This window comes from Bubalus kerabau, chromosome 6 (assembly GCF_029407905.1).
Source record: "Bubalus kerabau isolate K-KA32 ecotype Philippines breed swamp buffalo chromosome 6, PCC_UOA_SB_1v2, whole genome shotgun sequence".
In the NCBI taxonomy this organism is placed as follows: Eukaryota; Metazoa; Chordata; class Mammalia; order Artiodactyla; family Bovidae; genus Bubalus; species Bubalus kerabau.
This window is the reverse complement of record NC_073629.1, coordinates 68,009,931-68,024,364: the sequence shown is the minus strand read 5'-3', so window position 1 is coordinate 68,024,364 and position 14,434 is coordinate 68,009,931. Positions and strand designations below refer to the sequence as shown.

The following is a 14,434-nucleotide window of genomic DNA, read 5'->3' as shown; positions in this document are numbered from 1 at the left end:
AGAAAATTTGTGGAACAAAGTAGTCTAATTATACAAGAATATTAAATAAATCACCGTACATTCATAAAATGGATGGTACACAGCCATTCATAATGTGTCCTTGAAGAATGTCCAAGGAGAGGCAAAGGGTTGACAACATACTGCAAAGTGACAACTGACAAAACGTTCTATATGATGTCTATTTTGGAAAAAAAATATGAAAAAGACTAGGAGAATATACATAAAAATAGAGAATTTAATGTCTTCACATTTTTTTCTTTTCCAAATGAAAGGGGATTAAACAAAGGGAAATTCTTATTTTCAGAAAGAGTCAGTGAGAATATTGTGATCTCTTTATCCCAATATTTTAGTAACACACAAAATGAAAAACTGAAATATATTTAATGCCATTTAGTGCTTGCATTAACAATAATTTTTCTTTAAGTTATAAAACCAATAGTTCATTCAAATTTACAGTTTGCTTATACTTTCTGCCAAGTCACACAAGAACAATACATTTTTGAAAATATATTGACATGAACTTATATCCAATGTTGTAGCCTTTCATGCAGTCTTCATACATCACCACATTTAGAAAATGAACTTCATATGCTTGATTCCATAAGTTTTGAAGAAAACCATGATAATGAGTGCCCACAATCCCAGAATAAAACCCCCAGGAGGATGCCAATCCTTCAGCTTTGGTTTCTGCAAAACAAGAATGACATTATAAATTTAACAATAGATAAAGACTGATAGAAAATAGGTAATTCACAGAGTGTGCATTTAAGGGGTAGTAATGTAGATTAAATTAAATGTACTGTTAGCCTTCCCTGTCTGCAGGTTCCACACATACAAACATGTCCTGTATGTTTCTTTGTCCAGCACAGAAAGGCAGATAAGTCTTCCCATTTACTTGTCATTTCACCAGCTGCGTTATGATTCTGAAATTGAAGGTCTGTGACTACTGTCTCTTTATGAGTTATATTAATACCTCCCAGATTATGAACCAAGATTGGGAGGATAGTTATGAGAAGCCTATTCTAGGATGGATTAAAGTGAAAAACTGTAATCTGAAATTTGCTTTAGTCACCATGTAAACAAGATTCCAGAAAGGCTTTTAGTGGTTTCCACATCTTATATTTTGTTTTTTCCTCTATATAACCAGGACACGTAATGCTCTTCACCCAATCTTCAAATTATCACATGGAAAAATAAAAAAGAAAGGAAAGAAAGAAGGAAGGAAGGAAGAGAGGGAAGGAGGGAAAGAGGAAAGGAGTGTAAAAATTAAAACAAGTCAAATCTCCCAGAAATCAGTAAGGACCATGCCATTAATTCACTGCCATGATTCTTATAAATTTATGTTTATTATACATGCTTTAAAATATCTAATAATTACCTAATGTATTCAAGATTATAAACTCACTGAAACATTTTGATAGAAAGAAATTCTATTTTCTTTTAATTTTATAAATGGAGAAGTTATTTATGCCAATGCCTGATTTTCAATTAGGTGATCCTTTTCATTTTTTTTTTTTACAAAGGAAGTGAATTACTATATTGAAATTGTAGTTATCAAAACTTTAAAAAACCAAATTTTGATAAAGTAACATGTAATTTTTAAATTAAAATGTAGATAATAATTTCAAAGTCATGCTGAGAATAAATAACACTTCAAGAAATTTGCAACAACTGTAATGTGATATAAAAAAATCAATGATTTCTTTTTTCCTTTTTGATGAGAACTCTTAGAATTTACTCTACAAATTCCATATACAACATAAAGCAGTGTTAATTACATTAATCCTATTGCACACAACACATCTAGTACTTTTTTTTAATTAATTTATCTTAATTACAGGATAATTACTTTACAAAACTGTGATGGTTTTTGTCATCATACATCAACATGTATGATAAGCTCAGTGGTTCTCAAACCACTTCAGATGGTTTGTAAGCTCTTGGAACATTGTGCAACACTGAAAAATCTTAATTTAATTTCAGTAGAAAATCTACAGTAATTAATATAAAACACAGTTATAATAAAGGTAAGTATATAAGTATCATAAGCATGTGACATGAAAAAACAAGTGAGTGAACTAAATAAACATGATTAACTGCTGCTCAGTTTTTGTCCTGTTTATTCTCTAACAGTCAAACATTGGTAACTCTTGCCAAATGGATAAACAAGTTTAAGATCAAAAATTATTTTTCCACAACTGGGAAATGATTATCTAGTAAAGAGCTATTAACTAAAAAAAAAAATTCATTATTAGTGGAAGCACACCTTTATACAGTAGTCAGAAGATGCTCCCTGAGAATCTACTTTAAAGAGTATTGACTTGGTTGAGGAGATATGATTCAGATTTTCCCCAGTAACTAGGAGTCTGATTTATATAGTATTTGAAAATACACACACACACACATACACAGAGGTTACTAGGTTATTACTTTTAAAAAGTTAAATAAATATTGTCAAAATCTGGCATTAAACTATGCACTGTAGAAGAACAGGTTATAATATAGACAACTGTTCTATAAACTAATTTAATGAATTTCAGTGCTAAATGTTCAGGAGATGTGAACCTTCAAGAGTTCAAGAGCACCTAAAACTTTCAGGTGGTGTTTAAATCAAGTCATGTAAGAAAATGCTGAACATCATTTAGGCACTATGATTCATTACAGATTACTGAAATAAATAATCAAGTAGTTAACAGCAAATCTTACTTCTGCACCTGTAGGAATTCTAGTTACTTTTCAATGAGATGGATTGCCCGAAGTTGTGATTTTACCATTACATCTTAAACTCAGAAGCCAGAAACAGTTGCCAGAGATAAGACAACTGTAGCTTCCCAGGTGGCACTCATGGTAAAGAGCCTGCCTGCCAATGCAAGAGACATAAGAGATTCGGGTTCGATCCCTGGGCTGGGAAGATTCCCTGGAGAAGGGCATGGCAACCCACTCCAGTATTCTTGAAGAATCCCAGGGACAGAGGAGCCTGGTGGGCTACAGTCCATGGGTTGCAAAGAATCGGACACGACTGAAGTGACTCAGCACGTAACTTGTTTAGAATATCATGTATGAAACGAGTTGCCAGTCCAGGTTCGATGCACAATACTGGATGCTTGGGGCTGGTGCACTGGGACGACATAGAGGGATGGAATGGGGAGGGAGGAGGGAGGAGGGTTCAGGATGGGGAACACATGTATACCTGTGGCAGATTCATTTTAATATTTGGCAAAACTAATACAATTATGTAAAGTTTAAAAATAAAATAAAATTTAAAAAAAAAAAGGAAAAAATAAAAAGAAGTAACTAGCATTTCTCCAAAGATTGGTCCTGATAGTTATTTCAATATGTTATTTTAAAAACTGTTTCAGAGAATTCTGGAGGCACTGCTTCCTGATCCTTCAACTAAATATGTCCCACATTTAGACCACTGAGGCCCAGAAGAGGACAAGAGGTGAAAGCAAAGTGCTAGAACTGGGGTTTGCCAATGGCAAACTCTGAAGGCAATAATGGAGGACCAAGAAATGTATGTTATTACTCCAGAAGTATTATGGAATGGTATATGTATTCACATTACAACACTGTACAAGCTAACAAAAGTAGCAAATCTCAGCCTTTCAAAACTACTACGTGCAGTTGCTCTATTTTTTATTGTATATTCATTACATATATTTGACTAACAAAAAATGGAAAATGAATTACTAATTAAATACAGTTTGGACTCTTAGCTTAGCATGACATCTATGAAGAATCCTGCTTGTGCAGCTGCTCCCATCTTCTCAGGAAAGGCACATAAAAAGGCACAGAAAGAGACAACAGCACTCTCTACTAAAATTAACTTAACCTCTGATGAGAAGCCTCAGATAATTCCACTATCTGTAAGTCTGGAAACCAGGTCTAGAAACAAATTAATGGTGGCCCAGTTTTCTGAATAGTACACAGGATCCAAAAGATTGCTATGCTCTGTGAAATACGTAATTCTGTCAGCTGAGAAAGGGATTTTAGCTCTCTCCCTTTTTCTGCCTGCTGTTTAAGAGAAACAGTGTTGCCATAGAAGGTGACTTTATGAGGCAGCCAGAGTAGTGCAACTCTTCCCCAACCAATTAATGGCACACTTCATTCTACATCTATTTAAATATAATTCCCAGTAAAGAGCATATCAGAAGGTAGCAGGCAATGGCAATGGTTTACTGCATCCAAGAAGGCTCAACATCCAAACAAAAATCTCTGCAAAGAAGGGAAAATACAGGAAAAATCCTTTCAATAGTATATGTTCAGAAACAATGTCTTTCCCACATACTTCATCTTTTCAAAGTGTCCAAAACCCAGGCACACCCAGCACGGCAGCACATGACCCTAGCTTAGTTTACCAAAACCACATCTGATGACAGGCCACCAGTCGCTGGGAAATGCTGAACACCTATTCTTCAGATACAGATCCAAAAGGATCCAAATCTAAGTAGATGGTGACTAACATCCGCACGCTCTACTGGGAGATGCAGACAGCGTTCTAAGAAAAAGGCAAAAACCAAGGTGAGGGCCATGAGTAAAAACACTCCAACATATGAAGAAGAAATTTCCCAAAGACACAAAGAACATATCTCTGAACAGATTTCATAAAGACCAAAAGAATAATTTTAGAAAAATTTTATTTGACATGGATTTGAATAAAAATGCACAAGAAGCCAAAACCAAATGAATAGCATAAAGATAAAATAATACAAGATATAGGGACAAAAGGTTGAGGTAAAAAGAGAACTGGAAGATAGTGTCCTAAGCACCTCTCTGAGTCCTTTATTCACCGAATTGTGGTAGACTAATCACAGGGGGAAAAAAAGGTCCTAATTCTCCATACTTCCTTCCCTGTGTCCATACACTTTGAATATATTGCTTTATGGCAGTTCTCATCAAGAGGTATACTCTATGTCCTTCTTCCATGAATCAGTTGGCCTTGTGACTTCTTTTTGCCAATGGAAAGGAACATAAGCAACAGTGTCCTAATTCCATGCTAGCCTCAAGAGGCTTTCTTTGCCTGCTTCTGCTCTCTCTTAGACCTCTGCTACCACCATGAGAAACAAACCTAGGCAAGGCTTCTGGAGGTAAAAAAGACATCAGATGGAGACAAACTCAAGTTCTCCAGTCAGCAACCAGCCATCTCCCAGATGCAGAATCGCCTAACCAAGACAAGGCTGACCAGAGACTCATGAAGGTGCCCAGCTAAGAATACAACTGCTTAGCTAAACTCAGCCTGAATCACTACCCTGAAGACTTACAAGTCAAATAAATAGTTGAAGTTTTAAGCCACTAACTTTTGGCTTATTATTCATCAAACTATGAAATACACCTACTGAGATGACCATTAATATAGAAGGAAAAATCCTGATCCTTTATTATCATAAGAAAATAAAGTTCTCATCTACATACTTTTCAAGTTTCTGCAACAATAGTATATATAAAACCAGCATGGAGGGCGGCTAATCAGCTCCTTGTGGATCATGAATTTGGTTGAGGTGAGGGAGGTCTGTCAAGATAATCCCCTTGATGCATTCTAGAACAAGAAATTCAGCCCCATTTCACTCATCTGAGCTAAATTTCACTAAGTAAGGACTGCAGCAAACACCTGTTTCCCCTGAACAGTATGTATAGCAGACTATGTAGAGGTCATGCTACAGTGTCTTCTAAAGGTAAATTTTGTGTATGTTCTAAGCCCCGTACCCCTCACTTAAAGGGAGCGGCAGTTATGCTCACTTTTAGCTCTTTCTTGTAGTCTTCCTGGGAAGAGATTGACTCCACTTGTCACCATACTGGGAACTGCTCCCAAGGAAATAAAGTGGGGGAATCTAGAGACTAACTCACCTCACTTCTCTCTAACCTTCCTCATCCCAACTACTTGAGCTACTCTAGCTCAAGTCTTGTTCCTTTCCTTTTGAAGTTAGTCAGCAATTCATATTCATTGGATATTGCCCCCACCCAACCCTCTGCTAGAGAAATGTTCGTTTCTCCCAGAATCTTGATGTATCTTACACATGGTAAATCTGCAAAGCAATTAATTTAATCTAGGATAAAGATGATTTGTTTTTAACTATAATTTTGCTTCTAACAGAAAATTGACCACTGTTCTACCTTAACCATAATTTTAGTTTTTTTCTGACACAAGCACCTACTATTAATATTGTTAATTAATATCACTCTGGAATTTTCAGCCAATCCAGATGTCAGTTCAAGGAAGAAATAATTTTCATATTTGCAGATTTTACAATTAGGTATCAACAAACTATATAAAATCAACTCTTAGAATTACTGAGAACAAAGAGTTCAGATCTGAGCTAAATATAAAAAAATACCCTTCCAATGTGCCAGTAAAAATGAGTTGGAAAGTAGAATAGAAACAAATTTCATCCACAACAGCACTAAAAAACATAAAATATCTGGGATATCCACAACATGAGGATAAAAATCTCATTTTTAAATGTCATTTTATAAATTTATAAAATCTCATTTTATAAATTCATCTCATATGGTAAAAATCTATATTACTGTATAGAGGAGTAAACAGTCCTGAATATCAAAGAGGATATGATAAAGCTAATCTGTAATATTTTTCTGATACAAAATAGAAAAGATCAATGAAACAGAATAGAAAGTAGTCAATCAGCTCAGTATCCAACAATTTGGATATTTTATTGGATATTATAAAAGAACTATAACAAATCAACAAGCAAGGAAATATTCTTACTGGTCCTCTAACAATGGGTTAACATCTGGAAAAGAAATCAGTTTTGTTTCTAAACCAAAACTACAAACCAAAATATAGTTCAAATGATTAAGAATTAGATGTAAACATATGACATGTAAAAAAAACAATGTTTTTAACTACTTTTGTAAAGTGGCACCAGGGGTCCATCATAATGGTAGCTATGTTAACAGTACCGCTGGAGAGCAGTTACAAAGGATTTCATTGTGAAGAGCATGCGTCATAGGGCCTGCAAGCTAAGGGGACTGTCAGTGGGCAGCTATTCAGGAAGGACTTCTTGGATGAGCTGGCCCTTGAATAAGGAAGGTGTCATATGTAAGTTGATGGACAGGAGGAGATAACACCCAAGCAGTGACACATGGAACAAAATCATGGTGATGGTAAAAGCCAGGCACTGGGAAGAGTGATGCCCCAGCCATACTACACCAGCAGGGGGAAGGTGACAGACAGGCAGAGATTTGCATCTGCTTCGTTCAATGCCAAACCCACAGGACTCTGGCACTTAAAAAATCCTGATGAAAGAAAGGATGCGGTTTGAAAGTAGCAAGCATTAGGGCCAGGAGGGTCACTCGGTGAATAACCAGTTGCATTCTGGGATCTGAAACAATGCAATGCCTCTGAGAGCTTAGCCAGCAACCACCCACAGGTGGATATGGTAAAAAAGAGACAAAATGTCAGACCATCTGCAGGGTAAAGGGATTTATAAGTTTAAAAGCAATAAATGGAAATAAAAAGGTGGAGAGATTTTTAAAACAACTTTTTGAAAAATCGGTATTTTATGAAGTGTATAAATCAAACTAAGAGGCAAATAAATGAGAAAACATGACAGAAAGGGGAATAAATTCAGTACTTTGAGATCTGCCAAAAATGAGTAAGAAAAGACACATGGATTTATGAACAAATGTTATAGGAAAATGAAAATTTTCACAATAATTACAAATGGCTAATAAAAACCTGAAAAATATAATTTTTGATCATAAAAGCAAGTTAAAATAACATGTTAATTATTTCTTCCTTGTTTCAAAACTGAATTAGTAAATGTTAATAAGGATGGTCAACTTTTCAGGAAAAGTAACCTATTTACATGTTCAGAAGTCTTTAAAATGTTCATAATTTTTCATTCCTAGACTCTGTTGCACTCCTAGCTAGGCTCTACAGTAAGGAATTCAGAAATGCTGACAAAGGTTTTGCACAAAGATTTTCTTCCTACTGTTATTTACAAAATAAAAATGGGAAACTATATAGATAATATGAGAAATACTGCACATCAACATAATTAGTCATCAAGAATGTTCTCAATTTTAATGATTTGGAAAGATGCTTGAACTGTAATAAGAAAATAAAAGTAAAATGCAAATTGAGTATGAAATATGATCTTATAACAATATTCAAAAAAAGGAAACTGAAGTCTGAATACGGTTTCTGTGAGAGAAATAGGATTAGAGGTACTTTCAAAGTTTTCTCTACACTTATCTATACTTTTGAAAATATATTTTCTACAATGGATAGGTATTTCTTTAATTATTTTTATGGGGGAAAGAGGAATGCAGAGGAAAAAGTTTTAATAAAAGAGTCCACCTAGAAGAATCTTTCTATATTCATTTTTTACAAATTTAGAAGATGTTCTACAATAATACCATTTAGGACATGATATCCTACTTTGAGAAAAAATAACATGAATAGCATAACAGCAACATAATAAAACAAAGTGCTTTTTCAGTATGTATTTAATGATATTCCCAGAGAATAACAATATTGCTATTTTTAAAATAACTATAGGTAATATTTTAAGCATTCTACAATGATTTTACTTACAATCAAATAAGAGATTGGTATAATTATTGCATTTTGTAGTACAGCTGCATTTGAGGTAAGTTCACATTAAAGTATAGCTTGTAATTTCATTTGTGTCCATATTAGAGCTTCTCATAAAATGACTAATTTTATGTAGTTAAGCTACTTTACTGCTATTAAATACACTTTTTTTTTAACTTTCACAATAATAGCTATAATACAGAGGTGAAAAGTATATATAAAACATTCCAATGTGTCATGAGCAAACACTTAAAAGCTTAAGGGCTACCTATTATTGAAATGCCTAATATTTCAAATTAAAAAGATAGGTAGCTTAGCAACACTACATTGCCAAATGTGAACAGTGTTCAGTCTCCTCTTTCATGTTTCTAGGAGAACATTAACCACAGACTTCAAACGGTTAACAGAGAACAGAACTAAGTATTAAAATTATGTAAAAAGAAAAAATCAAAGATTTAAAAAATTATACATGTTTACTGGAAAACTAATAGAAAATTTACAATGTTTCAGTAAGATTTTTTCCTTAAAATATAATGAGCATATCAGATCAGTTAAATTATATTTTAAGGAAAGAAAAAAAAAAAATCCACTAAGGTTACAATTACTTTAGCACATAATTTAGCTATTTGTTTTCAACTGTTTAATTAGTTGTAGTTTGTTAGTATTTCCAGTCTACCAACATCCTTTGTATAAAGTATGATTTGTAATCTTCAAATTATACTTGTAGTATACATCAAATTGTGGTCAGCAGAATTCTAAGAGAGCCCCCAAGATTCCCTCTCCCTGGTGTGCATATGCTGTATAATCGCTTCCCTTTGAGTGTGGACCAGGACTTATGAATTTAAGATGGGATATCACTCCTTTGACTAGGTCACATTATATAACAAAGACAAGGGGATTATGAAGATGTTATTAAGGTTCCTAATCAATGACTTTCAATTAGTCAAAAAGGAGATTATCCTGGAGAGAGAGACTGACCTAATTAGGTGAGCCCTTTGAAAGAGGGTCTAAATATCAGCGACATAAGTCAAGAGAGACAGACAAGTTCAGTTCAGTTCAGTTCAGTTCATTTGCTTATTCATGTCTGACTCTTTGCAACCCCATGAACCGCAGCATGCCAGGCCTCCCTATCCATCACCAACTCCCAGAGTCCACCGAAACCCATGTCCATTGGGTCGGTGATGCCATCCAACCATTTTATCCTGTTGTCCCCTTCTCCTGCCCTCAATGCCTTTCCCAGCATTAGGGTTTTTTCCAATGAGTCAGCTCTTTGCATCAGATGGCCGAAGTATTGGAATTTCAGCTTCAACATCAGTCCTTCCAATGAATATTCAGGACTGATTTCCTATAGGATGGACTGGTTAGATATCTCTTGCAGTCAGAACACCACAGTTCGAAAGCATCAATTCTTCAGCGCTCAGCTTTCTTTATACTCCAACTCTCACACCCATACATGACTACTGGAAAAACCATAGCTTTGACTAGACGGACCTTTGTTGACAAAGTAATGTCTCTGCTTTATTTTATGCTGTCTAGGTTGGTCATAACTTTCCTTCCAAGGAGTAAGCATCGTTCAATTTTATGGCTGCAATCACCATCTGCAGTGATTTTGGAGCCCAAAAAAATAAAGTCAGCCACTGTATCCACTGTTTCCCCATCTATTTCCCATGAAGTGATGGGACCGGATGCCATGATCTTTGTTTTCTGAATGTTGAGCCTTAAGCCAATCTTTTCACTCTCCACTTTCACTTTCATCAAGAAGGCTTTTGAGTTCCTCTTCACTTTCTGCCATAAGGGTGGTGTCATCCGCATATCTGAGGTTATTGATATTTCTCCTGGCAATCTTGATTCCAGCTTGTGCTTCTTCCAGCCCAGCGTTTCTCATGATGTACTCTGCATAGAAGTTAAATAAGCAGGGTGACAATATACAGCCTTGACGTACTCTTTTTCCTATTTGGAACCAGTCTGTTGTTCCATGTCCAGTTCTAACTGTTGCTTCCTGACCTGAATACAGGTTTCTTAAGAGGCAGGTCAGGTGGTCTGGTGTTCCCATCTCTTTCAGAATTTCCCACAGTTTATTGTGATCCACACAGTCAAAGGCTTTGGCATAGTCAATAAAGCAGAAATAGATGTTTTTCTGGAACTCTCTTCCTTTTTCCATGATCCAGAGGATGTGGGCAATTTGATCTCTGGTTCCTCTGCTTTTTCTTTTTTAATATATATTTTACATATTTATATATATATTTATTTTTAACTTTATAATATTGTATTCATTTTGCCATATATCAACATGAATCCGCCACAAGTATACACATGTTCCCCATCCTGAACCCTCCTCCCTCCTCCCTCCCTGTACCCTCCCTCTGAGTCGTCCCAGTGCACCAGCCCCAAGCATCCAGTATTGTGCATCGAACCTGGACTGGCGACTCGTTTCATATATGATATTATTCATGTTTCAATGCCATTCTCCCAAATCATCCCACCCTCTCCCTCTCCCACAGAGTCCACAAGACTTTTCTATACATCAGTGTCTCTTTCGCTATCTCATATACAGGGTTATTACCATCTTTCTAAATTCCATATATATGCATTAGTATACTGTATTGGTGTTTTTCTTTCTGGCTTACTTCACTCTGTATAATAGGCTTCAGTTTCATCCACCTCAGTAGAACTGATTCAAATGTATCCTTTTTAATGGCTGAGTAATACTCCATTGTGTATATGTACCACAGCTTTCTTAGCCATTCATCTGCTGATGGACATCTAGGTTGCTTCCATGTCCTGGCTATTATAAACAGTGCTGCGATGAACATTGGGGTACATGTCTCTCTCTCAATTCTGGTGTCCTCAGTGTGTATGCCCAGCAGTGGGATTGCTGGGTCATAAGGCAGTTCTATTTCCAGTTTTTTAAGGAATCTCCACACTGTTCTCCATAGTGGCTGTACTAGTTTGCATTCCCACCAACAGTGTAAGAGGGTTCCCTTTTCTCCACATCCTTTCCAGCATTTATTGCTTGTAGACTTTTGGATCGCAGCCATTCTGACTGGTGTGAAATGGTACCTCATAGTGGTTTTGATTTGCATTTCTCTGATAATGAGTGATGTTGAGCATCTTTTCATGTGTTTGTTAGCCATGTATGTCTTCTTTGGAGAAATGTCTATTTAGTTCTTTGGCCCATTTTTTTATTGCGTCGTTTATTTTTCTGGAATTGAGCTGTAGGAGTTGCTTGTATATTCTCGAGATTAGTTGTTTGTCAGTTGCTTCATTTGCTATTATTTTCTCCCATTCTGAAGGCTGTCTTTTCACCTTGCTTAGAGTTTCCTTGGTTGTGCAGAAGCTTTTAAGTTTAATTAGGTCCCATTTGTTTATGTTTGCTTTTATTTCCAATATTCTGGGAGATGGGCTTAGAGAATCCTGCTGTGATGCATGTCGGAGAGTGTTTTGCCTATGTTCTCCTCTAGGAGTTTTATAGTTTCTGGTCTTACGTTTAGATCTTTAATCCATTTTGAGTTTATTTTTGTGTATGGTGTTAGAAAGTGTTCTAGTTTCATTCTTTTACAAGTGGTTGACCAGTTTTCCCAGTACCACTTGTTAAAGAGATTGTCTTTAATCCATTGTATAATCTTGCCTCCTTTGTCAAAGATAAGGTGTCCATAGGTCCTCTACCTTTTCTAAAACCAGCTTGAACATCTGGAAGTTCACGGTTCACGTATTGCTGAAGCCTGGCTTGGAGAATTTTGAGCATTGCTTTACTAGCGTGTGAGATGAGTGCAACTGGGCGGTAGTTTGAGCATTCTTTGGCATTGCCTTTCTTTGGGATTGGAATGAAAACTGACCTTTTCCAGTCCTGTGGCCACTGCTGATCTGGATCTGCCTAAAACAACTTAAAAGCAATCCTTAAAGGAACCAAATTGATCCTAGAACAAAAACCAACACTCATTAAATGAATAAAACAAAAATCCAAAATGTAACAGCCAGCAACAACAACAACAAAAATAAAACAGCTAGCATCCAATCTTTTAAAAGGACATGGGAAGGAGGAAATATCACCCAAGGCCAGGAGAAAAATTAATCAGTTGAAATAGACCCATATACGAAAAAGAGGATGTATTTAATAGACGGGGCTCTTAAGACAGCTATTATAAATTGTATGTAAAGAAAAACATGATCATATGAGAGAAGAGAATATATAAATAGGATCTATTATAGGATTTCTAGAGATGAAAAATATATATAAGATGAAAGCTACACTGGATGAAATTAAGAGTAGATTAGGCACTTTAGCACCGAACTATTAAGATAGCAATAGAAGTTACTCAAATGAAGCACAGAAAGAAAAAGAGCAGGGAAAAGAATACACAGAGCCTAAGTTATGCCTATCGTGGCATAATATTAAGCAGGAACATTCATGCAATTGGAGTCCTAAATAGGGAGAGACAAAAATATGTTAAACAAATAATGACTGAAATTTTTTTTCAAATTTAAAAAAAAAACATAAACCACCAAATCCACAAAGCCCAACACCAAGAAACACAGAGAAAGCCACACAAAGGAACATCATAGTCAAAATTCTGAAAAACAGTGGTAGGACTTCCTTGATGGTCCAGTGGTTAAGAATCCATCTGCAAATGCAGTGGATACAGGTTCGATCCCTGGTCTGGGAAGATTTTATGTGCCACGGGGCAACTAGGCCCATGTGTCACAACTACTAAAGCCTGCACACTCTAGAGCCCACATGCCACAACTTCTGAACCCCTGCACCCACAGCCCACGTTCTGCAAGAGAAGCCATCGCAGTGAGAAACTTGGGCACCACAACTAGAGAAAGCCCAAGCGCAGCAATGAAGACCCAGTACAACCAAAAGTAAACAGATACATAAATTTTTTAAAAAAAGAAAAGAAAAACAATGATAGCAAGAACACCTTAAAAGCAGCCATGTAAAAAGAGATTTGTTCTTACAGAGAGGGGTTTAACAAACTACAGCAGATGAGTTAGTCACATGATTACACAAATAAAGTTTTATGAGAACACAGCCATGCTCATCCATTTACATATTGTCTATTGCTGCTTTCACATTACACCAAAGGTCAGTAGTTACAACAAAGATCAGATACCAGATACCTAAACTATTTACGATTTGGTCCTTTAAGAAAAAGTGTACTGACTCCTGCTACAGTGGAACAAAGGTAAGCATAACTGAAGATGTGCTGTCAGCAGCCACGGAATCCAGAAGACAATGGAAAGGCAGCTTTAAAGTACTGAAAGAAAATAACTGTTACCTAGATTCTAGGGAAAATGTGCCAAGTGAAAAAAGTCTTTCGAGGATGAACATGAAATAAAATTTCAGTAAAACAAAAGCTTTGAGAATTCAACAGACATTTACTGCAGCAGACCTATACACAGCAATATACAAAGTGGTATACCGAAGACCTATACTACAAGGTATACCTACAGCAGACCTGTAATACAAGCAATGTTAAGAGAAGTTCTTCAGGCAGAACGAAAATTATACCAGAGGGAAATACAGACTTCCACAAATGAAAGAGGAGAGATCAAAATGGTAAACAGGTAAACAAATATATAAAAATATTTTCTTCATTTAAAAATTTCCTTAAAAGATAACTGACTGATTAAAGTAAAAATGATAATATATTGTGTGGCTCATAAAGATGTAGAATCAAAACATATAACAACAACAGCACAAAGAATGGAAGGGAGAAACTGAGAACATATCATTATAAAGTTCTTACACTATACACAAAATAATATACTATTTAAAGTTCGTGTTTAGTCACTCAGTCATGTCCGGCTCTTTGCGACCCCATGGACTGTACACCACCAGGCTCCTCTGTCTATGGGATTTTCCAGGCAAGAATA

At 35.8% G+C, this 14,434-nt stretch overlaps 1 protein-coding gene across 3 annotated transcripts in view; it reads right to left on the bottom strand.

Annotated features, from left to right (window-relative positions):
• Window positions 1-366: 366 nt before the first annotated feature.
• Window positions 367-14,434, bottom strand: part of PIGK (phosphatidylinositol glycan anchor biosynthesis class K) — a 144,076-nt gene continuing 130,008 nt past the window's right edge. For all 3 annotated transcript variants that reach the window (XR_008715849.1, XM_055585435.1, XM_055585433.1), the window contains one exon: window positions 367-687. Coding sequence is in view for 1 of the 3 variants with exons in the window: in XM_055585433.1 (XP_055441408.1) it covers window positions 571-687 (117 nt within the window). In the remaining 2 variants the exon portion in view is untranslated. The remainder of the gene's footprint in view (window positions 688-14,434) is intronic.